The 24448-nt window shown below is 42.2% G+C and overlaps 1 protein-coding gene across 3 annotated transcripts in view; it reads left to right on the top strand.

The window, feature by feature from the left end:
• KIF3A (kinesin family member 3A) overlaps positions 1–12963 on the top strand; it is a 29497-nt gene extending 16534 nt beyond the window's left edge. Inside the window, exons 9-18 of one of the 3 annotated variants that reach the window (XM_015429106.1) lie at positions 1259–1330; positions 3119–3127; positions 4360–4516; positions 5482–5662; positions 5991–6101; positions 7251–7376; positions 8212–8265; positions 10429–10497; positions 10634–10758; positions 12765–12963. In XM_015429106.1, the coding sequence (XP_015284592.1) occupies positions 1259–1330; positions 3119–3127; positions 4360–4516; positions 5482–5662; positions 5991–6101; positions 7251–7376; positions 8212–8265; positions 10429–10497; positions 10634–10758; positions 12765–12813 (953 nt within the window). In that variant the 3' untranslated portion in view covers positions 12814–12963. The remainder of the gene's footprint in view (positions 1–1258; positions 1331–3118; positions 3128–4359; positions 4517–5481; positions 5663–5990; positions 6102–7250; positions 7377–8211; positions 8266–10428; positions 10498–10633; positions 10759–12764) is intronic. The other 2 variants (XM_015429113.1, XM_015429120.1) reach the window with 2 other exon arrangements.
• The last annotated feature ends 11485 nt before the right edge of the window (positions 12964–24448 follow it).

Genomic DNA, 24448 nt, shown 5'->3' with positions numbered 1-24448 from the left:
GAGGAGTCTGTGAGTGAGGACCTCTCTTAATGTCACTGTCTAAAGTCCTATACCATGTCTGTTTAAATCAGGGCTATTATTAGCAGGGCTATGCATTTACTGTTCTACTAGACGTTTGAATGGGATTTATGTCTACTGCTTAGGTTGGCATGTTACTGTGGTAGTCTGTAGGTCTCAGGTCTCATCTTTCTTATGTGGATTCTTTTTGGTACAGTGGTAGATAAAAACAATCCTGAGAGTTGCCATGATCTGAATTCAGAGAAGCAGCTTCTGCCTGTCCAGTTATGCTCCAGATTCAGAGCAAAGTACTAGTTGTTGAGACCTTAAGAGCCTGCGTTGTACTTGGTGGAATGAAGACAAGAGTGTGGCTTGCATTAGTTAGCAATTTATTTTGGTTCCTTTTGTTGTTGACTGTGAACAACAGCTACCAGTTATTGTCTGAGATGCCAGCTCAGAAGACCATCATTAATTTGGTTAGGTTTTTATGGGACAATTTATTCCATTCCCCGTGCTATAATAAAAGGTATATCAAGCCATTTGGAGGCAGTGTCCTTCAACGTTATATACCCATCATCGTCTTTGATGTGGATAGGGGTAGCAGGAGTCTAGTTTAAAGAAAATGACTGTTGGAGGGCTCTAATAACTATAGTGACAACAGCAGCAGGTATTCAGGACCAGAAGATGCACTGAATTGCTTGGGTGGGAGGTAGGGGGTATTAGTAGGGCTTGAAGTGACAGACAGACCATGTTAATCAAAATGGATGTCTATCTCACGGCAAATATGCTGCTGCTTTTTGAAGAGTTCCCTGATTTGTATTCAGAAAAGGAGCTTTCCTTTTCCTCCAGATTTCTTCCCAGTGGAATTGTTAGGATCGAGCTAGTCACAGTTAAAATAGTTTTGGGTGCCAGGTCAGTTATTATTAAACCATGCATGGACTATTTGTGGAAGGAAGATACAACCAGCTGCATTTCCCCCCCACTGAGACCAAGACAATTGTCAGTTGTCTGCTGTGATTTCACACTAAAAAAACAACTTGGACCACTTATTAACCAGTCAGCATGCATGCTGTTCTATTTACCCAGTATGGTGGTTGTACAGAAAAGCATTTTAAGGAAGGTATGAGAATGAGATTTATTTCAACGAGTCTGCTGGATCTTTTTGCTTCCTGTCTTTTCAAACTGATGCTTGGCTGTGTGTTTCTTCATCTTCTTTCTTCTCTTCTGAGTTTTCCATGGGGCCCACTTCTCTGTTTTCCAGGCAGTAGCAGCAGCAGTAGTTCAGACTCCACATGCTCTGTCATAGAGAAGCCTCTGGATAAATCCTTCACTAGTGAGTGGGAGTGCTTAAGTCATCCAGTGAAGCTTTGGCCTTTCCATAACCTGTGCACTTGTTCTTTTGATGCTGCATTTTGCTCCTTGCCCCTACATTAATTTTGTTCAGAGTGACACATGGATTCCCCTCTCCTCCTTTTACTGAGTAAAGCATGCTTTCTCCTTTGCTGTTTCAAACTTTAAAAACAAAAATGTGTGTTTTAGAGGCTCAGTGTTAGCTGATTTCAGGACAACAGAAGGCACATTAGTGTGCTGCTTGTGTAGAAAGCCAAGGAAAAGAACAGAATTGGTTCCTGTTTTTCGTGTATTATTGCTGAGCTAACCTATTAGCATAATGCTTATTATATAATGTATATTATAATAGGAAGTTCACAATCTTTTTTTAGCTGTAGATCTGGGAAAGGAGTTAGATGGTATCTGCCTAATGCAAATAATTCAGATTCTTGTGGATAAGCAATAGATGACTTCTGATCCCATTGTCAGGGCCCAGAGTCTAAGCAAGGACTCTGGAGATGTGCAGTGACATTCCTAGCCTGCATTCTAGGCATTTCTCTGTTATAGAAGTGCATGGGGGAGAGCCTGTGTGTCTGTGGGTTTCATTGGGCACATTGGAACGGCTGGATTACAGCATTTTATCTCTCACAAGCACATAAATGTCACTGATTTGTAATTCTGTCTTAGAGGCTTGATTAGGCACTCCATGAACCGCTTGAAACAAATGTTCTTTTGGTCATGACATTAGGGTGGTTAGGTGGAATAGCATGTTGAGCAACGGAATGCTCCAAACTGGAGAACACTTGACTGTTCTTTAAATTAAATCCAGTTTGAAATGACTGCAACACGGATTGGGCCTTCAAATTGCAACAAAAATGTTTTTCCCCATGTGACAACCTTTTTTGTGCATGTTGCATGTTTCCATTGCATCCCCTGCCCCCTTTGACGACACCTGTTAAAAATTTGGCACTTTTCTTCTCTGGAAGCATCTAAGTTCTCTCTCTTTTTTAAATGAATCTGTTAGCAAATTGACATTAACGATTTTTGAACATCCTCTCCTTTAAATGAAGAAGTCCTGACATGGGTAGCACAGGCTGGCCCAATCTAGTCAGTTCTTGGAAGCTAAAAAGGGTCGGCCCTGGCTAGTATTTGGATGCTAGACCTCCAAGAAATCCTGGGGTTGTGATGTGGAGGTGGGCATAGGCAAACCACCTCTGAACTTCTCTTGCCTTGAAAACCCCACAGGATCACCATAAGTCAGCTGTGACTTGATGACAGAAAAAGAAAGAAAATAAATACAAACATATGTGATTAATAGTATGAGATGCCAACCTTTGACCTGTCAAATTAAATCAAACACCAGGCAAGCTTAATTGAATGTGTGACAAATTGACCACTGTGAACCATCTAGTTTTATTCTAGGGCCAGTGGATGTTTCTTGGATGTTTCTTAGGGCATGAGTAGAACTGGCATAACATTGTACAGGAAAGCAGTGTTAGCCTGCAATGATCTGAATATCAGATAAACCGTATCAGTGTGGGATGCTTATCCTGTTTCAAGATAGAAATGAAACAGCAATGCGGACATTTAATCTTGCATTTTGGTGTTTTAATTTGCTAGTTTTCTTTTCTCTTATCTGTGTTCACAAAGATTTAGATTAAAATTTTTACTTTTGTTTCTTTTAAAAAAAAACACAAATCAGCAATAATATTTTTTTCTTTCTTCCTTCCCCATCCCCTTCCTCTTTGTGCGTGTGCTGCCTCTGCGATTTGTTTGCCTCTTAAAATGCAAGATCAAGCAGGTTGGTGTGTTTGATTTGCACTCCATCTAATACAGTATAAAGAATTTTGCCTAAGGGTTTGTTCAGAATGCATAGCTTTCTCCCTATCAAGCTACTTCAGAACTGATATGTAATACAAAATAACTTGACAGCCTTAAGGTGATGAATTCAGTACAGTCTGGAACTCAACGCAGAGTACACTCCTAAAATAAAGTTTTACGTTAAGCAGATATAGCCATGTGAGACAGAGCAAGGACATTATAAGGGACTTCCCTATAAAAAGGCAATACATGATTTTTTCCCCAGCTACAGAGGTTATCATTCTGTCTCTGGCCTAGAAGCATCAGAATGTAATATGGGAAAGAGCAAAACGGGGGAAAACAAAAATATCTATTTTCCCCTTTTATCCTATCTCTAATCAGCTCTTCTTTTGGCTTTGCATATTGCTTGATAGATTTTACTCATTTTTCTTTCAGCATTTAATGTATTCTTTCATGCAGTAGTGTATTTTTCTAGTGCTATACAACTTCTGTTTTTTTTGTTTTGTTTTACAGTGCTGACTCATTGTTTTACAGTGCTGTGCGTGTATGTTCTGCCAGTTGGTTCATTTCCAGATAATCTTGTATGTGTCAGTAATTGTGGTATCAATCAAATTGCCCTTATTACTGTATAATATATTTGTATTACAATTTTTTTGTACTAGCACATGTTGTTTCCATATTCCTTCAGTCTCACATATGTCTGTAAACAAATTAGAATTTCTGTAGGGCTGTCAGATAAAAAATTCTTATGTGGGTTCCTTACTAAGGGCATTGATCAAATGTATTATTGCTAGTAAACCACCAGAAACGCATTTGGCAGAACTGAGATGTATCACAGGATTGTGTGATAGACTTTTAAATTCTTATGGCTGCCAAGTTCCAATAGTAACAGTAATCCTTTTGATCCTCTTCCCCCTTATGAAAGAAACAACCTCATTTGAGAATGCATTATTAGAATAATGTTGTGTTAGATTTGGGATTGCCCTCCTCCAGGTGGGACCTGCAGATCTCCTGCTATTACAATTGATTTTCAAGCAATAGGGGTAGGAACCCCAGGATCAAATGGCTGCTTTGGAGGGTGGACTCTACAGCATTGTCCCTCCCCAGGCTCCACCCCCTAATATATCCAGAGTTGGCAACCTTAGTTAGATTGTGTTATTAGTATATACTGTGTTTTTAGTTATTTAAACTTGCCCAAAACTCCCCTGAAAGGAAAGAAGAAGGTTTCTCCTGACAAGATGATGGAGATGCAAGCCAAAATTGATGAGGAGAGGAAAGCGCTTGAAACAAAGCTTGACATGGAAGAGGAAGAACGAAACAAAGCCAGGGCTGAACTTGAGAAGCGAGAGAAGGACCTTCTCAAAGCACAGTGAGTGTTCCTGAAACTGGAATATGAAACCTCAAGGTGGCAGAAATCGCTAGTGATTAATTTTCGGTAGACACACTAGCTAAGGCTTGTTCTGACCATTAAAGCCTGCCTAGTGACAGGTCCTTGGAATTTTCCAGAAGGTGTTGGGCAATATACTTCTGACATGTAGACTACATGGTTTGTAAGTCAAATAGTGTATGTTTTGAATGCTTCCAGTCTTGATGGCTCTCATATCTAGAGGCCCCAAAAGTACTTCAGATGCTTCCAAACACAAGTGCACACATCTCACAATATAGAAACATCCCCTTTGCCCACATACACAAACTACATCATTATTCCTGCCTAGCAAATGGGGAAAGAAAAGGAAGCCATCTCCCACACTCTATAGGTATTCAAGAACACATTCCAGGCATGCACTCCATGCCTACATACAACCTTTTAGGCATGTGCAGTATCCCTATGCCACAAATGTATATTTGGCCTTGTCAAACATCAGTTTGTAATGTGAGAGATAAGAATTAACAATGGGACTTTGTTATCTGAGATATTTTCAGGCTGCCCAGGTTTTTTTTTTTCTTTTTAAAGAAAATGCTGAGGACATAAGAAATGAGTGGGGTAGAACTTGGGACATTTAGGCTGAACCTCTTTGCTATTCTTTGCTGTCAAGCTTAATGCAAACTAGTAGGAGAGTTTTTTCGAGAGCAGAGGGCAAGACTACCTCTTTGCCTTGAGTGGTGTTCAGCAGATAGAATGAATTGCCAAAAAATAGGCCCTGCTCTGTGTGGCTGGAGTTAATAGAGAACTAATGACCAAACTCAGATCTTCCTTGTATTTCCTTCCAGTTTAATATCACTTGGGGACATTAGGAAAGCACTGTGTATGTAGCTCAAGTTAAGTTGGAGTTTCTAGAATCCTGGTTCACAGGAACCCTATTTATTTCCCTGTTTCTTAATTTTTCTGTCCAGGCAAGAACATCAGTCTCTCCTAGAGAAGTTGTCAGCCCTGGAGAAGAAAGTGATAGTGGGAGGTGTGGATTTGCTGGCAAAAGCAGAGGAACAGGAGAAACTTCTAGAAGAATCTAACATGGAGCTTGAGGAACGAAGGAAAAGAGCTGAGCAGCTCCGTAAGGAACTTGAGGAGAAAGAGGTGCAATTTAAACTATCTGCAATACTTCTGACTGCTTTCTTACGGAAAATTATACATGTTTAAAATGAGAGATGAGAGACTATGACTAATCTTTTAGTGTGATGATGCCTGAAAGATGAAACAGGGTTTTCCCTACTAGCATAGGCTTCTTGGCATACGCTTCTACAGCAGAAGACACTGTAAAAGCATCATGTCTTATAAAAACAGTTGCAAATGTCCATGCTACAGAGTGTCCTTTTACTAGCATGTCAGCAGAATGCTTTGGTCCTCGTGTACCACAGTGAGCCCAAGTATTTTAATATGGCCCTTTTTAATGATTTTCAAATAGCAAGAACGTTTGGACATAGAGGAGAAGTACACCAGCCTTCAGGAGGAAGCACAAGGGAAAACCAAGAAGCTGAAGAAAGTCTGGACTATGCTAATGGCTGCAAAGTCAGAGGTCAGTCTCAAAAGAAATTAAGCATGATTCTTCATGACAGGAACTGAGCAACCCTCTTTCCAAGTACTGTTGTAAGCAGACGGTGGTGGAAAGTACTGTCCAGTTGCAGCTGACGTATGGTGATCCTATAGGGTTTTCAAGGCAAGAGACTAAAAGAGGTGGTTTGCCATTGCCTGCCCCTGCATAGTGACCCTGGACTTCTGTGTGGTCTCCCACCCAAGTACTAACCAGAGCTGACCCTGCTTAGCTTCTGAGATCTGATGAGATCGGGCCTGTGCTATCCAAGTCAGGGCTGCAAGCAGATGAAAGTGGAGGCCTTCCTTGCTGCATGGTTTATTGTGCTGTTTCGTAGTAATGTGAAAAGGGAACTGCTATATGATCGTACATGTGCACATTTACCACCAAGGATTTATTCTCTGTGGATATACAGGGTTACATAAGTTGGCATGAATACCGTATCTGTTTACTGGACAATGCTAACAATGCACTTCTTAAATATTGACTTCTTTATATGGTTCCACTGGTGTACATGGTGCTATTGTTGGATAGGATGAGTATTTTAAAAAAGAGATTCCCTACCCTGAAGAGGTTACAATTGAAACCGGATCTGGGGGGGGGGGGAAATAGCAGGAAAAAGTCAGCAAGCGGGGGGCATGTGCAAGTACGATTACATGGACTTGCTTAATGGTTGGCGATGAGAAATTGTTGGTGCTTTTTTGATACATTGCACTTCACTTTATAGAAACCAGTTCATTTGTGTGTGTGTCAAGTGGGATCTAATTTGTCTAGGATACTCTAACATTTTGCAGCATATGCAGTGTTAGAACAGCCAGTATCATAGGTGCAGAGTAGCACAGTAGCAGTCCTTTATCATTACCTCTTTCCAGGCCTGCGAAGTGGACTTTATGAAAGTACCTGTAGAAAATAACCCAATTGGCCACTGATGGAGAGTTAAACAGACAGAAGTCTGCAGGGCCGGTTCTGAACATAACAGTAACATTCTGTATGTAAAACTGAAGGGATAATCTTGATGTATTTTTACCACAAATTTAACGTGCAGGGGAAAAGAATCTTGATCAGCGATATTCTAAAATTCTTATCAGCAGATTCTAGATGTAGATTGTTTGAGGCTTGTTTCTGTATTCATAGATGGCAGATCTGCAACAGGAACATCAGAGAGAAATTGAAGGCTTACTGGAGAACATTCGACAGCTCAGCAGGGAGCTTCGTCTTCAAATGCTCATCATAGACAACTTTATACCTCAAGACTATCAGGTGCAAAAATCAAGGAAGCCCATTTTCATTTCAAAAGACTCAGTAATACTGAAATGTCCTTGTCCTGATATATTTTCTCAGTAACAGCCAGTAATTCCCTAAGAGAGAATCATAGTTTCTGTCAGGGCTCTTTTTGTAGAAAAAGCCCAGCAGGAACTCATTAGCATAATAGGCCACACCCAACAGCAGAAACTCATTAGCATATTAGGCCACACCCATGACAGCACAGCTCATTGGCATATTATGCCACACACCCATGTTACCAGACGTGTGCTCATCCAGCCACACCCACCTTTTGCTTGTTATTCTGTTTACCGTGTTTGTTGTTCAAACCCAGGGCTTTTTTGTAGCAGGAACTCCTTTGCATGTTAGACCACACACCCCTAATGTAGCCAATCCTAATGAGTTTCTGCTGTTGGGTGTGGCCTATTATGCTAATACGTTCATGCTGGGCGTGGCCAACTTGGAAGCCAGCCGGAACTCCGTTCCTGTGCGTTCCTGCCCAAAAATAGCCCTGGTTCTGTAATGTTCAACTGTGTAATATGTTTATTTCCCACACAATGTCCTGAATTCAAACAGTGCATAAGCAAAATGGAATAGGGCTAGGGGGATGGGGATGGGGAAGGGTTCAACCACCACCTGTCTCCTGTAGCATAAATACTGACCCAACCTTATCAGCCGTGGGAAGCAGAAAAGGTGGTAGGGTATGACAGACTTGTTACAGTTGGCTTTAGCTGTCCTGTTAGAAATGGGTTTATGTGGTTATAAAAGCTACCTTTTTTCGTAGTGAGGAGCAAGGATGTGAATTTAGGGTTTTTTTCTCATTGCTTTCAAGGAAATGATTGAAAACTATGTTCACTGGAATGAAGACATTGGAGAATGGCAGTTGGTACGTAAGCACAGCTCTAACAAGGGAGCCAGGTGATGTAGAGTTTCAGTGCTCCCTGAAGGTTTATCTTCGATGCTGGATAAAAACATCTGTATGACTTTGCCAATGCTTCCCAAGATGTATTGCAAGATGCAAAAACAGCAGCTGTCTGTTGTGAAAGTAGTGCTTCTGTAAAGACGTTGGGTTGAATCCTGTGCAGTACCAGAGAAGGCCTGGGCAGAGGCAGATCTTTCCTGCTTTCCCTTTCCCTCAGCAGCTGATGATGAGCACCAAAAAGGCAATGCCAGTGGTTAGGACTTCTGTGTGGATTAAAAAACTATGTCATATGAAAAGCTGTGTAAAACAGAAGAGGAGAAAGCAGTTAGTTGAAAGCAGCCTCTTACATCAGTGCAGTCTGTGTTGCCAGCAGAAGTGTCCATTGAACTGTAGGATCCAGTTCATTGTGTGTTTGGTTTTTCATTATCATCTATAAAACATGTGGCATTTCTGCTAGGTGAAACATCCTTTACTACTTCAGCTCAATTTTTATTTGTTAATGCAGCTTGCTCTCAACTACACAGTATAGGACAGGGGTGGCCAAACTGCGGCTCAGGAGTCACATGTGGCTCTTTCACACATATTGTGCGGCTCCCGACAGGGCAGTTGGGGAAGCAAAGGGGAGGCACACTTTTTCTCCCTCCCTCCTATTTGCTTTCTTTGTTTCTCTCTCTCTTTCTTTCCACCTCTTTCATCCTTTCTTTCCACCTCTCTCTTTTTCTCTCTCTCTTAGACAAATAAATATCATTAGCAAACAAATAAATATCATTGGACAAATAAATATCATTATCAATATGTGTTTTTACCCCTTTTGTTTTTATTTTTGGCAGTCTTATTTAATGTTAATAAAAAAGCAAATTTGCATGTTTTTAAATAAAAACGTGCGTGTAATATTTGTTCATGTTTTGTGGCTCTCAAACATCTGACATTTATTCTATTTGGCTCTTACGCTGAACAAGTTTGGCCACCCCTGGTATAGGATGATAGCCTTAATTTGTATTGAACAAATTTGGAACACAGACTAAGTAAAGGTAAAGGTTTCCCTTGCTCGAAAGCCAGTCAAATCTGACTCTAGGGTGTGATGCTCATTTCCGTTTCCAAGCCGAAGAGCCTGCACTGTCCAAAGATGTTTCTGTGGTCCATGGACTGGCATGACTAGATGCCGAAGCGCACGGAACGCTGTTACCTTCCCACCAAAGCGGTACCTATTTATCTACTTGCAATTTCTTGCTTTCGAACACAGACTACCTCACCTTAAATTGGTGAGAGATCCCCACTCATTCTGCTTTGTGTAATGGAGAAGTGAGGAGCTGATCCTTTAGCTGCTCTCTACTAATTTTGAACTTGCAGCTCAACATCCTATATTTTCTTAATTAATTGCAGGTAATTAAAATGACAGGGTCAGCGAGCAGCTGCTGGGGAAGCAGTGTGTGACTTCATTAGTTTACTTTGTATATAGTCCACCTTTCTTGCAGAAACTCTTACTTTGCTATCCTAATCAGAGTTATACCCTCCTTATTCCCATTTACTTTAATGGGTGTAGCTCTGTTTAGAATGAGCAAAATTTGAGTGCAGTAGTACCTTAAAGACCAACAGGTGTCCAGGGTATAAACTTTCATAGACAAAGCTCACTCTGTCAGATACAAAAATTATCTGATGAAGTAAACTGTCTCATGAAAGGTTTCACCCTGGAAAATGTTGTGTAAGATGCTTTAAGTTGTTACTAGATTCAGATTTTGTTTTACTACAAATTAAAATGGCTACCCACTGTCTGGTTAGGATGGCACTGTTAATTTGCTGCCTTTGCTTTATTTTCCATATTAAGGCAAGTTTGTCTTTTGAAGATTGCTTGTTGTGTTTCCCGTAATCAGTGTTGCAACCCACAAAATTGTGATAATGAAAAGATTAGAAGAAAAAACATCTGTCAGAATCTGGAATTAGCAAAGGAAGTGTTAGAGCAGGTACTGAATCAGCCCCCCCCCCCAATAAAGCAACAAAAAGGTGGGAAACTTTAACTAGCAGTTTTCCCATCTGTTTGGGTGTTTAACCATTGCCATCAGTCTCTCAAAATAAAGGCCTTTAGAGTAGTGCAGTACTCAATTGACGTCTTACTTTTTTCTTTTTAAGAAATGTGTGGCATACACAGGAAATAACATGAGAAAACAGACTCCTGTGCCAGATAAAAAAGAAAAAGATGTAAGTGCCCATTTTGCAAATGTACAACAAATGTGGTCCAATTTTGTTGCAGTTACCTTTTAATTTCATAACTTTGGATGTATTTGGCTTGACATGTGATGTGCTGCTCACAATGTTTGTTTGCTCCCCCATTCAGCCATTTGAGGTGGACCTTTCCCATGTGTATCTAGCTTACACTGAAGAAAGCTTGAGACAGTCTCTGATGAAGCTTGAGAGACCAAGGACTTCAAAAGGAAGATCGAGGCCCAAAACTGGCAGGAGGTTAGAAGTGAAATACCATTTTTCGCCCAGAGGGAGCTGTTGCTTGCTTGTCCCATCCCCGTTTTCTTCACTGTCAGCAAGAATTCCATGTGCATCCCTTTTGCAATATTGCCAAGAGAAAGTTCCTGCTAGGTGGATTCTGACATCAAAGAAATTATATATTACTTTGTTTTTAACTTTGTGGTCCCACCCTAGATGAAAGCTGCATTGACCACCATAAAAGCAGAGATGCTGATGAAGATAATCTATAAATATTTATAAATTAAACTTTTAGACTACCCTCCACTGTATACACAAGGCTCGGGGCGGTGAACAACATAAAACACATTAATAAATTAATAAAAACAGTTCAGCACAATAAAATAATACACAGTTAACACATAACCAGATGGTGCTAAAAACTTCAAATTGCACCACTGCCTTGTGGGAGGGCAGAAAACAGGGGAGATGGAGTGCCAGATGAGGTGGAACACATCGCTGTCCTCCACCAAAGGCCTGGTGGAACATTTCTACCTTGCAAGCCCTGCAGAACTGCATTAGGTCCTGCAGAGCATGGATGTTATTTGGCAGAGAGTTCCACCAGGTCGGAGCCAGGGCCTTTTTGGCCCTGGCTCTGATTGAGGACAGCTGGATCTCTTTCGGGCTGCGGATCACCAGTAGATTTTTCTCTGCAGAGCGTAATACTCTTTGGAGGGGTTACCAGAGGAAGCGGTCCAGAAGAAACATAGGTTCTTGACCGTTTAGGGCATTAAGGGTCAGTAGTACCAGAACCTTGAACCTGATTCAGTACTCCACCTGGAACCAGTGGAGCTGGCACAGCACAGGTTGAATATGTGCTGTCCATGGTATTCCAGTAAGGACCTGTGCCAACACATTCTGACATCACAGGTGGAATAATTTTTTTCCTCTGCATATGAACAAATCTTGCATGTTTACATCCTTGAAGACTGTGTCTTGTGGCACTACTGACCCATAGCAGGCTGGATTATTCCTATTGTAGACAACGACACTTTTTAAAGCTAATTTGAGTTAGCTAAAACATGGAATGATTCATGTTTTAATTATCTGTGGCAGAAAGGCAGTCTTAGAATTTTAAAAAGAAACCAACTGCCTGTCTATTCTTCTAGGTCACTAGAATGTATAAAATGTGAAGTGGATAGTGCCAAGGGCCAGTCCAAAGCATAATGGATGGTCTGGGTAGAGCCAGTCAAGTGCTTCACTCCCCTTCACTTGAACCAGTCTGTTTACCCCCCCACACACACACGTGCGCACACACTGTAGCTGCCTATCTCCAGTGACGGTGATTGTGGGCCCCCCCATGCCACTGGCTCTCTTTGCTACTCTTCCACCCACACCCTCATCCTTACCTAGTGTTGGTTTGGGTCTTACTTATGCCGTGCACCTATCCTGAATACAGCACTCAAGCTGTAGGAGCAATAATTTTATCAGTTCAGAGTGTGCACGTTCTTCTTTGTCACATGATAACTACACACACCTTTTGAAGAGGCTTCTTTAGAGATTTCTCCTGCAATCACTTGAACTAAGGAATGCTGACTCTAACCAAGGAGAACTGGGTTTAATTCCCCACTCCTCTACATGCAGCTGCTGGTGTGACCTTGGGTCAGTTATAAGTTCTCTCAGAACTGTTCTCTCAAGGGCAGTTCTCAAGGGAGCTCTCTCAGCCCCAACTACCTCACAGGGTGTTTGTTGTGGGGAGGGGAAGGTAAACGGATTGTAAGCCACTCTGAGACTCCTTCGAGTAGTGAAGGGCAGGGTAGTAGTAGTAGAATTTATTACGGTTGCTAGACCAGCCACATACATATGGTTATAACAAAAAAAAATTATGAGCATACAGAGTAAAAGGGCGGGGTATAAATCCAGTCTCTTCTTCTTCTCTTCTTTTTGCTCACATCTTTTGTTCATGTTTGATTTGAAAAGCATTACCATCTCTCTTGTGCTTATAAGTTATATAAACTTAGACTTAAGTTTTCCTCTTTCCCCTACAGAAAACGTTCTGCAAAGCCAGGAGCTGTGATTGATTCATTGCTTCAGTAAAGATGGTGGTATTGCAATAATTATCAGCGTGTGGCTTAATACTTGGCCAAAATCTACAGATCCTTATTTCTGGAGAGGTTTAAGGTGGAGTTGACGGAGAAGTCGCTATGAAGGCTATCATTTGTGACATGGATATTACACAAAACACATCTGCCCTTACGTCCTCTGTTATCGTAACATAATACATTCATTCTAAGCTGTATGGTGATTGTGAGCTTGTCACTGTGACTGATGGTGCTCCAGATTTTGTTCAAGAGAAGCTGCTGGGATGTAACCTGTGTAAAAATGAAATGTGTAGGAAGAAGACATTTTTGTGAGTGACTATTTTAATCACATTAGCCTTGTTGTAAGTAGACAAATGGAACCTCACATCCTGAGAGTCCTCTTTTGCTTTGTATATTGCCATTTGCATTGTTTCACGTTGTACTGTTACAGACTTCACTCTTTTTTGCAAAGAGTGGTTATTACAGATTTGTGGAGTTCTCTGAATTCCCTAAACATTCTCCACAAATACCTATATGTCTAATTTTCCATTCCTTTAGCATAGGCTGTTCCTATGCATAGACTTTGGCTTAGATCTCCAAGGACACTTCTGTCGTTGGAAGGGATTTCTCTCTATGGCTTGTGACTTCCCTGCCTCCCCTCTCTTGTTGCAGCCCAAAATGCCCCCCGAAATGCTGCTCTTGGGACACTGGGAATCCCCAGGAATAGCATGAGGTGGTACCCCCACTTAACACACGTGAAAATTCCCTGATGCATCTAGGCCTTCATACTGTTGCATGTGTTGGTGGCTCTGGGCTGACCCATGTCCAGAGGGCAGGGAATTATTTGGAGTATGTGTTCTCCTTCAAAGGAGGCCATACTTGATTATGGGAACAATCTACTTAACATTGCTGCTGTATAACTTCCATTCATTTAAATGTGGACCTAAAAGCTCCTATTAAGGTTGCACAGGAGCAGTACATTGTGGCTTGGATCCATTGTTCCCTTGCTCTGGTAAAATGTCTTGTCACTTCAGCAGACTACTGGTGTTCTTTTTGCAGGAGTGGGGAGGGAGATTTTTGTTCTCAGCAGGCTCCTAAATTCAGTGCTGAAAGACCCCAAGAGGAGCCATGTTCGGTTTGATTTGAGGCTTTGTTCATATGTTATGTAGAGGCAGAGAGAGAAGCCATGTAAGTGACTTCCGGTTCCTGAGAGGAATTTGGGGGATCTTGCTTACAGTGGGATCATTGAGGCATCTGGGTACCATGATCAACAATCACCCTTCTTCCCTCTGCCAGTTATTAACTAGCTTTCTGAGACTTCATTTGACTGGAAATTATATTTTTTAAATTGTTGAACCTGTCATATTCCTGGTAAATAAGTTTCTCCTGGCTTCCCACGAGAGCATCTGCTGTTGTGTGCTGCTGTTGCATATTACTCAGCACTTGAGCCTTGAAAGTGAAATGCTATCAGGTTGCAGAAAGCTCAAACGAGTATTTTTAAGGGTAATGCCATTTTAGAGCAAATACTTGATTCTTTTTACACTCAAACCACAAGGCTGAGCTGGGAAATGTTCTAAACAAGCCCAGTGCCATGTTATTCTACTGTGTAGTTTCGGTGGAGGAACACTAGCATTTCCTAAGATGTCAAGAACTTGCCTTATCTGCTGTTATCAGGACTGTTTATAAAACAAGCAGTGGGATTGCACTAGTAAAACAGCTCAGTGCATTGGTACTCACTCATCAGTAATATTTTCCTTTCCCACTTAAGGGTGCTTCTTTACTCATCCTTCTACCCATTTATGGACTTTCCTGTTTATTTTCGAAACCCAGCCTCTTATTGAGGATCTGAAACTGCATTGTCTCACACAATATTTTACATGTAGTCTTTTTGTTACATGTACATGATGTGGTGATTAAAATGCACTCTGTAATGTTAACTCTCTAGTGTTAACATAAGTTGACTGTGTGACTTGAATGGTAAAAAAAACACTGATGATATGATATTAAATGCTCCAAACAAAAGGGGGATCTGGTTATGCTATGAAAAAGATTGAATTAATTTGTCATTGTTGCTTTCATAAATACAATAATTTCAGCTAAGGAATACTTGAATAATTTTTAAAGCAAGTACATGGGCAAATTAAATGTCCTTTTGAGCATCAGTGGACTAATAATTCAAGTTTGCTGTCCTTTCTATTGAGAGCCAGGATAAAGGTAGGAGTAGCTTTGAAACTTAGCATTGGATCTGAACACAAAAAATGTGCTAGCTTACAACTTGTATATCTTATGGTACCTGGTCATGAAACCACTAAACATTTAATTAAATATTTTGATTCCATGTTCAATCTACATTCGGTGATGAAAACATTAACCTCATAGAATTTAAAACTAATCTTGCTGTGACATTGCTCAGAATATTCAGTTTTTAGTAACTCTTCAGAAGAGTGAACAGACCTCAAAGCTGAAGTACGCTCCATCATGGCAAGGTACAATGGCATTTTCTAGCAGGTAGCCTGAGAACCTATATGGTTTGTCTGCTCCTGGATTTCATTGCAGTATTTGGAGGTAGATCACCATCCAGAACTGATGCTGTTATTTGATACAGAATACATTCCTAATCTACCTGCTGGGCTAGGAATACCTGAGGGCTTTTTCTTCTACTTAGTATACTTTTGTAATTGTCCTCATCAGAGTTTAAGATCTCCATATAAAATGATCTGGCTATCTGGCTGCCCAGTGGTGGCTCCACAATATGGAGAGACACATTGAGCATGCTGACTGTGTGCTAAAATATACATTTTATAATGGTGTTGAAGAAATGTGATACCTAATAGATAAGCAAGGAAAATACTGATTGCATTCATTTTCCTTCAATTCAACTGGAATTATTTGCTTAGCATTTTTTCTTATAAGCAAAGTTTGGGGTATTAAATGATTTACTTTTTTTTGAAAGCATAAACTTAGCAGGCAGATCTTTTTTTCCATGTGGAATATTTATATGGCTTTTAGTTTATTTCTACCTGGACTTTTTATTTGGTCTTAGACACCATCTATAACAACATGCTGGTTTTATTTTGACTTTGGGGGGGAAATTCTGCTTTTAGGCATAGCCTTAAGAATGACAGTCTGAACCTTGTCTTCCTCTTGTGTTGCCCATGTTGAGCTTTAATAGGCTGGCTGCTGTGTATTGATTAAACCAAAAAAGGGGATCACAGTTGCAAGGAAATATATCAAAGAAGCAAACACTGTGATGAAAATGATGACATTTAATAAATCTTACAAACATCAAATTATATTACAAATGAAACTTTTACAATATTGCTAAGGAAATTCTAACATTTTCAAGGAAAAGTCCATCATCCTCAATGAGCACCTGGTTATAAACTCATTTCACCAATCTTCCTCAGGAGTAATCCTATTATTGAAAGGAGTCAGCCTCTTGCTACAGTTTAACTTCTTTTTTTACTTTCTTCAGATTATCTTCTGGTTCCATTTTCAAATTGTTACAGTTTAACTTCTTTTTTACTTTCTTCAAATTATCTTCTAGTTCCATTTCAAGTGTTTGAATTAGGAGCAAGCCAGTTAATTAATTTCTAGTAGTAGCAACTTGTCCTCTTTTTTTATCTGACTAGAAGCCTTCTTTTTTTTCAATTGGCTAACAATTGCTCTCTATCTCAAGTTGCTGGCTCAATTGCTCTCTAGTTGTTTATAGGAGTGGCACTTCAGACCTCTTTTGTCCTCTTTTCTACCCGGCTACAAGCCTTCTTTTTAAATAGGCTGACAAATGCTCTCTTATCAAATAGCCTGACTCCTTTCAATATAATAGGATTACTCCTGAGGAAGATTGGTGAAATGAGTTTATAACCAGGTGCTCATTGAGGATGGTGGACTTTTCCTTGAGAATGTTAGAATTTCCTTAGTAATGTTGTAAAAGTTTCATTTGTAATATATTTTGATGTTCATAAGATTTATTAAATGTCATTGTCATTTTTAATCACAGTGTTTGCTTGTTTGATATATTTTGCTGTGTATTGATGGCTGCAGTGACAGATTATTGCCAATACAGTACCGATCATAACATGTGGTCTGCTTCTTCATGCACACCCTGCCTACATGCCTTGCAGTCTAATTTTGTCTTATACACTACCATGCCCTTCTGGGAGAGTCTGCCGCTGGCTCTGGCTTGCTGTGAAGCAGACAAGGGAGCAAAAGTTTGCAAAATGGGATCCAGTGAACGAACATGGCGGCACAATTGCTACAGCTCATACGTGATGCATGTCCTAGTTCTCTCTCCCACCCCTACCCCTTCCAAGTAAATTCAGGACAACTGGCCTGAAGATGATGTTCCCTCTTTAAATTATTGTTATAGTGACAAACAAAATATTTGTCTGGTTCTTGGGTTGCTAGAAGCAGAAGGAAAATTGTTCGCTCAGTGCCTTTGCAATTGGTTATGCTGTACTCTTATGCTGCTCAACTAGAGCAGCTGGTCACCTGTCCACGCCATCAATTCTGTATATAAGGGAAGAAAATGGCCAGTGTACAATTTGACCCTATTTATTGTTTTGCTAACATTTTAGAGTTAACATTTTTGTTGTAAGTTGTATACAAATTGTATTCCTTATGTTGTGTGTGTACATAGTGGTATAATATCCCTTGTTAAACTTGTTGAAGCCCAGAAATAAAAACCATGAATTCCCAGTGTATCCCCCCCCAGTGCGTCCATTGCTAGCTACACTCTTGCGAGTTCTCTTTGAAAAGTATCCAACATGGAGAACACAGCAGAAGTAACTTACTGAAGTCAGGCAAGTGGTGAATGCACTACAGTAACTTGCTTTATCTGCATCTTACTGTGCCATCCTATGCACAGTTGCACCCTTCTAAGTCAATGGGTTTAGAAGACTGTAACTGCTTAGAGTTATATGTGCACACACACGCACACACAAACAAACAACTACTGTGGACTTTCTGAAAATAACCACAATTATTCACATTGGGTATCTGATTGACAGTGACCGGTTAGTGTAATGAATGCATTATGGTGAGGAGGAAGAAAATATCAGCAATTAGTAAACATTTGTCATAACACATATATTGAATCATGCTTATCAGTACTTTTGCTTGCATCTAATGACAATTTGACAAAGGATGATTAAGGAATAAGGCAAATGTTGTTTAACCAACTTTTTAAAAAAACAGTTAACCTGTTTACTCTTCAGGTTGATTTGTTGTTGATAATATTGCTGTACCTCAGAGTAGATATTCTCACTTCAAAAAATGCATAAATTGTATAAGAAATTTCTTGAACTATGACATGCACACATTGCATGGTTTGAGAGTGGGGTTCCCAACACTGCCATGGCAAGCAATGGGAGATTTTAGGGGTGGTGCCTGAAGAGGATGGAGTTTGAAGAGGATGTGATGTCACTTCTGGGTGATGGTTTAGGCTGCCTCTCATAGTCTCCACCATAGATACTAGGGGGAATTCTTAGAGTGTCACTATGTAGACTGCATTTTTTCCCTCCTGCTCCTTAGTTTCTCAGGGCCAGGAACCTGGGACTGGGGGCTGGTAATTATGTACCCTGGGTAGGCAAATGGGAGGTCTATTTGAGAGTTTCATGTTAGGGAACAGCATTGCTATTGTTTAGAATGTTTAAACTATTATCTGACTTTCTTAGGCTGCTATAAAGATTACCATGAAAAAGTGAATTGATAATATTAGTATTTATTATGCTCAATGCTGAGGGAATGAGGGTTTCTTCAAGGCCACCTGCTGAATTTAGGGCTGCGGTGAGATTTCAGCCAGGAGTTTTCCAGCTCACGCATTATACAAGAGAATTCCAGATAAAATTACTTATTCTAATTATTAATCTACAGTCCACATGTTGCCTTATGCATAAACAGAAGCACATACGTGGGATCTTCAGCTTGCAATTCATATTACAGTTGTGTAGTCACCTTTTAAGAGAAACACTAGAAGACATTTATGGAAATCAGCTGACCTAATTCATAGCCAAGAAAGTTAGCTCCAATGCATGTTAAATGACTGAGAGGTTAAATGACTGAGAGCCAGTTTGGTGAAGTGGTTACGTGTGCAGTCTCTAATCTGGGAGAACCGGGTTTGGTTCCCCACTCCTCCACTTGCACCTGCTGATGTGACCTTGGGTCAGTCACAAGCTCTGGCACAGCTGTCCTTGAAAAAGAGCAGTTTCTGTCGGAGTTCTCTCAGCCCCACCCACCTCACAGGGTGTCTGTTGTGGGGAGGGGAAGGGAAAGGAGTTTGTAAGCCGCTCTGAGACTCCAGGTGAAGGACGAGATATAAATCCAATCTCTTCTTCTAAAGTATGTTTGAGATCTAAAGCCTTTCTGAGAGCCAGCACTGTGGTATAATGACATTTCACCATAGGAATCTGTAAAAAAAAGAAAGAACGAAATCCCCTTTTCTATGTGGATGTTGAATTTGAGCTTGCGAATACTCAGAGGATACGTTTAACCTGTCTGGGCAGGTAGTCTTGTCAAAAGGTTGAACCATTTTTTTCTTGCTCAATTCCTTTTAAATCCCAAGCTGCAATGGTTAACAGGACAGCCATTCTTATACTAATAGACGCCAGCCCAACCATATGGTCTCTGGGCAGGTATGCAGAGAGGAATGTGTAAAAACTGAGGTTTATTTTGGCTGGGAAAGGGTTAATAAAAGAGCCATTTTGGTGTAGTGGTTAGGAGCGTGGACTCTAATCTGAGAGAACCGGGTTTGATTTCCACTCCTCCACATGCAGCTGCTGGTGTGACCTTGGGTCAGTCATAAGTTCTTTCAGAGCTGTTCTTGGGAGAGCTCTCTCAGCCCCACCTATTTCCCCAAAGCAAAGAGCTCATCTACCTCATTGATACAAAAGGTGCTCTCACAGAAAGGCAGAATAATTCAATCAGGAATCTAGCAAGTGAAACCATTTAAAAACACACACATGAAAGAATTTACACATTTTGTTTCCAATCAAAGTAAAACCTGGAATGCTAGTGAATAAATTATCTATTAGTAGGAGAAGGAAGAGAGATTGTTGATGCTAATGTTGGAAGACCCATGGGTCTTACTAGCAGCAATGTCATGGATTTTGCTGCTGCTTCTGGATTTTGCAAGGGCCAAGGTAACTGTTCACACCTTTCTGAATACCTAATTTCAGTGGAGGAGAGGGATTTATCAACAGGATGGAAACGACCTGGGGAAACACTGCTTATACAAGGCAATAACAACCAACTTTGACACTGCCTACAAAAGGCAATAATGACCAACTTTGACTTCCAATACGATATGCCTTGTGAACCATCGTAAATTTATCTCAGCCATTGTTAAAAAAAGAGCACCAAGTGATTCCATCTGTTCTCAGCATGCAGACAGAAACACGTTCAGGGCCAGTGCTACCATTAGGCCAAGTTAGGCAGCTGCATAGGGCGCAGACCTCAGAGGGGCACAGCCCAAGCCCCCGCCAGGACGATGAGCCTCGCCGGAGCATGGCCCAAGGTGCCGCAGCCAGGCCCGCTTACCCACCCTGGCTCCTCCCACCATTGCTGCTGCTGTGGAGCAGGGTCATGTACCTGGCTTGCAGCAGGGCCCTGGCAAGTGCACAACTGCCTGTCCCCTGCCAGGCCCCAGTGCAGTGGTGTTTGTGCCAGGTGAGGCTTGCATTACGTCAGGACAAAGCAACTAAGAGGGACCTGAACTTGGGGGGGGGGAGATTGTGTGCACCAGCCCTGTAGCTAGGGACTTTTTTAGGAGGGGGCCATGGGGGGGGCAGCTAATTTAATCAAAAGTTCCAGGTAACCCTTCGGCGGTGGCAGGCCACATGCTCTCTTGGCCACTTCGCCAGGTGAGAGGACGAGGCGGGTGGGGGGTGGTCGACGGAGGTGGTGGCGGGGGGCATCCTCCACTCCCCCCACCGCCCAGCATGTCACCTCCAGTCATGAAGGTCATGGAAGCTGGGAGGGAGCGCGCGCTCAGAATGCAAGTAAAGGGCTGCCCCTCGGCGCCTCTGGCACACGCTCTCCATGGTTCCCTTAGAAAAACCCCTGTGGGGCTTGTTGGGGGGACTTGGGTGGTGGTGGTGGGAGGCAGGCAGTTTTTAAAGCAGGCGCACATGGGCTGGAGTACAGAGACCAGTCCTGTGGCTAAGAGGGTGGATGGTGAGGAAGAGAAGCCAGCAGGAGCTGGCGGCAATTTGGCTGAGTTTAAAGGGGAGGGGAGTGTCAGAAGGTAGCTCTGGGGATGAAGGATTCCACTTCTCTGGAGTGTCCAAGGAGCTCAGTTGTCAGGCAGCCAGGTTGGAGGTAGCGCAGCACGCAGGTGGCAAGTTGAGGCACTTCAGGGACAGCCCGGGAGGGAGGTGGCCCAGAAGAAACACGAGGTCCCCATGCCCCATGGTCCCCGTGCTAGTTACGGGCCTGGTGTGCACATGTCCACCGTGGGCGCCAGCCAGAGCTGGTGGGAGGGAGAAATGTGTTTTTGCAGGAAATGCTGTGGCCACACTAAGGTCCAAGTGGAGGCGCGGGGGGCGTGCTTGTTCCTTTTGCTCAGAAAGAAAATGTAGAAAGTAAAATTTTACCTATCCTTTCCCCTTGTCGCCCTTGCCTCCACATTGACCCACAGGGTGAAGGCTGTGAAACAATTCTGGTTCCCTTCTAGATTTATCCAAGCCAACATTGCATCCCCCCCCCCGTAAGACAAAATTTGCAAATAGCAGGTGATGCTTTGAAGGGGTGCGCAGCTGGCCCCATGTGATACCCCCTGACATTAATATACTTTTCGTCACTCAGCTTTCCCATCCTCCATGCCAGAGGTACTCCCCATTAATTCCTGCCTCTCATTGCCCCTTGCCTGACCACCTGCCTGCCTATGTCACTGCCCTGTGCCGACTGGCTCTTCGATGCAAGTTTCAGAACATCGAAGAAGCCCTCCTTGACAGTTTTGTGTTCGGGCTCTGGGACAAGAAGCTCCATCGCAAGCTCATTGGCCAAGAGGACAGAAATCTCCAAAAAGTGATCCAGGAGGCTGTGGTGTTCAAGAAATCCCTGGAGGCTGGCAACCAGAAGACCGATTGCCATGCCACCACAGTGCACCAGGCCATCATTTCCTCAGCCCCTGATGTGTCACCCATCTGCCTCATCGGGTTTGCACCAGGGCCACAACGCCAAGACCATCGCACCAATGCTCTTCATCAGCTGCGGGGACACCCACAAACAACGCTCCTGCTTCTTCAGGGATGCCACATGTCAGAGTTGCAGGAAGGCCGGCCACATCACACACACCTGCCATTTGAAGGAAGGAAACTTTATAGGGAATTCACTCTTGCTCTACAAAAAAAGGAAATACCCTATCGATTGGCATTCCCCGAAGGAGTGAGTTTTAAATACAAGGATAAAAGAATTAAGATTGACTCTGTTCCTAAGGCAAAAAAAATTATGGACCAATATTTAAACCCCATGCAAAGTAAGAAAGAAAAGAAGACAAAAACTAATGAGGAGGAAGAAGAAGATGAAGGAGAATCCTATTCACAGGATTCATCAAGCACTAGTTCCAACTCTTTCAACTCTTCAGAGATGTCAGAATCAGAGAAAGGAGAAGCCACTCCCAAACCCCGAAGATCAAAGAAACACAAGAAGAAAAGACTCTAAAATTAAGATGATTGTTTATATTTAGTTGCAAAATAGCCAACTAAAGCAGATTCTTATTATCTTTGTGCATAACTTTTATATAAAACCACAATCATGTAATATTAGGTGAGAGAGCTATATATCTATGTAATCCAGATCACATCACCATGTTAGTTCTCCCTCCCATCTCCCTATTAGAACATGTAGACTTAAGATTTTAGGGTCCTGTCCCCAATTCCAGTAGTTTCAATGTATTATTCCAATCCAAACAGGGAGCGGTGGCGCAGGCAGTTAGCCTGCTGTAACAACAGCAAACAGCCATTACAGCTGTTCGAGACCCACCGTGGCCAGAGTGAGCTCCCGGCCCTAGTCCCAGCTCCTGTCCACCCAGCGGTTCGAAAGCGTGTAAGAAAAATGCAAGTAGATAAAATGGGTACCTGCCCCTAGGTGGCAGGAGGCACCCCTCCTTACGAGGACGTGCAGCAGGAGCGGTGGCAGCGGCAGAATGACCCTGGCGATCCAGCGAGTGTGCACGGCGGAGATGGAGACGGAGTCATGGTGTGTGGTGGTGACGCGGCGCGGCACGCGCAGTGGAGCCAGCGGGACAGAGACGAAGCTGCGGCTGGCACGCTGCCGAGCACCGGATGAAGCCCACTGAAAGGAGCCGTGGATTAAGACATGTTCTGGGCGCCAGGAGTTGAAGCGCCAAAGAGCCCGCCAGGAACTGAACAACAACCGAGCCCGCTGCTGGGGTGCTGGTAGGTTATCACCCCCCCATACAAAAATGTGGCCCTAGTCAGGTATAAAGCTATATGTAAACCGCTCAGAGACCCTCCGGGGTCCGAGCAATATATAAGTCGAAAATTAAATAAAAATAAATAAATAAAATCCCTGTTTCCATTAGATTTAGAGACAGGGTATTAGTATCCCTTCCCCATGACCCGTAGTATTGGGAAAATCAATAAAATCTTATAACAAAAAAAAAAGAAGCTTGGTGGGTGATATTTGGCTGGTGACATGTACTCCACCTAACCTACCTCACAGCATTGTTGTAAGTATAAACATGAAAGGAAATTATGCAAGCAGCTTTTTATTTTTATTTATGTCATTTATTAGTCCACCTTTCTTACTTGGGCTCAAGGTGAATTACACAGATGGACAGGATGGGGTATCCAATAAAAACACTATAGAATGAGGGCTGTGGAACCAATCAGAAATCTAAAAACCAAACTGAAGCAAAGCAGAAGTCTCAACATGACACATTAAATTATGCAAAAATTACAGAGTAGGATCCTAGTTTCAGTAAACTAAGGATAGTACTATAGACCACAGTCTCTAATAATTTGTCTAAGTAACGTTGTGAATAATTTAGTACAGTGCAACTCTATTACCTGCGTAGGAAAGCTCTCTTGAGTAATTCAGTTTTGCATAGTTTGTGGAAAGCCAGGTGAGTGGGAGCCTTCCTGACCTCCTCAGGCGGCCCATTCCATAAGGTGGGGGCCACAATGGAGAAGGCACTGTGTACAGGCAGTTGTTGATTTTGCCCATTTGCAGGTTGGTGCCTCCAGAAGACCCTGCTCAGACGAGTGAAGATGCTGTGGGCAATGGTGAATAGGGAGACAGGCAGACTCCCAAATATGAAGGTCCAAGACCATGAAGGGCCATGTGTGTAATGGCCAATATGAAGGTCCAAGGTCATGAAGGGCTTTGTATGCAATAGCCAATATTTTAAATTGAGTCCGGTAAATGATGGGCAGCCAGTTGAGTGACTGTACAATGGGAGTAATATGCATGTTCCCTCTAGCTAGGTCTAGATTGTGGGGAAAGGTGGGGTACAAATGAAATAAACAAATAATAAACATAGCTGATAGTGGGCAGAAGGAAGGTTTGTTGGTTGGTGGGTGGGAAGGAGAAAACAAAACAGAGAAAGGTGGGGACATGGGGGCGGCCAGGAAGTGGAAAAACAGGAAATAGTGTGGGGAGGGGCATGAAGAGGGAATCTGATGGAATAT

The sequence above is a fragment of the Gekko japonicus genome, unplaced genomic scaffold (assembly GCF_001447785.1).
Source record: "Gekko japonicus isolate JY-2015 unplaced genomic scaffold, Gekko_japonicus_V1.1 scaffold768, whole genome shotgun sequence".
NCBI lineage: Eukaryota > Metazoa > Chordata > Lepidosauria > Squamata > Gekkonidae > Gekko > Gekko japonicus.
The sequence above is the reverse complement of the archived record's forward strand: the minus strand, read 5'-3'. Positions and strand labels throughout refer to the sequence as shown.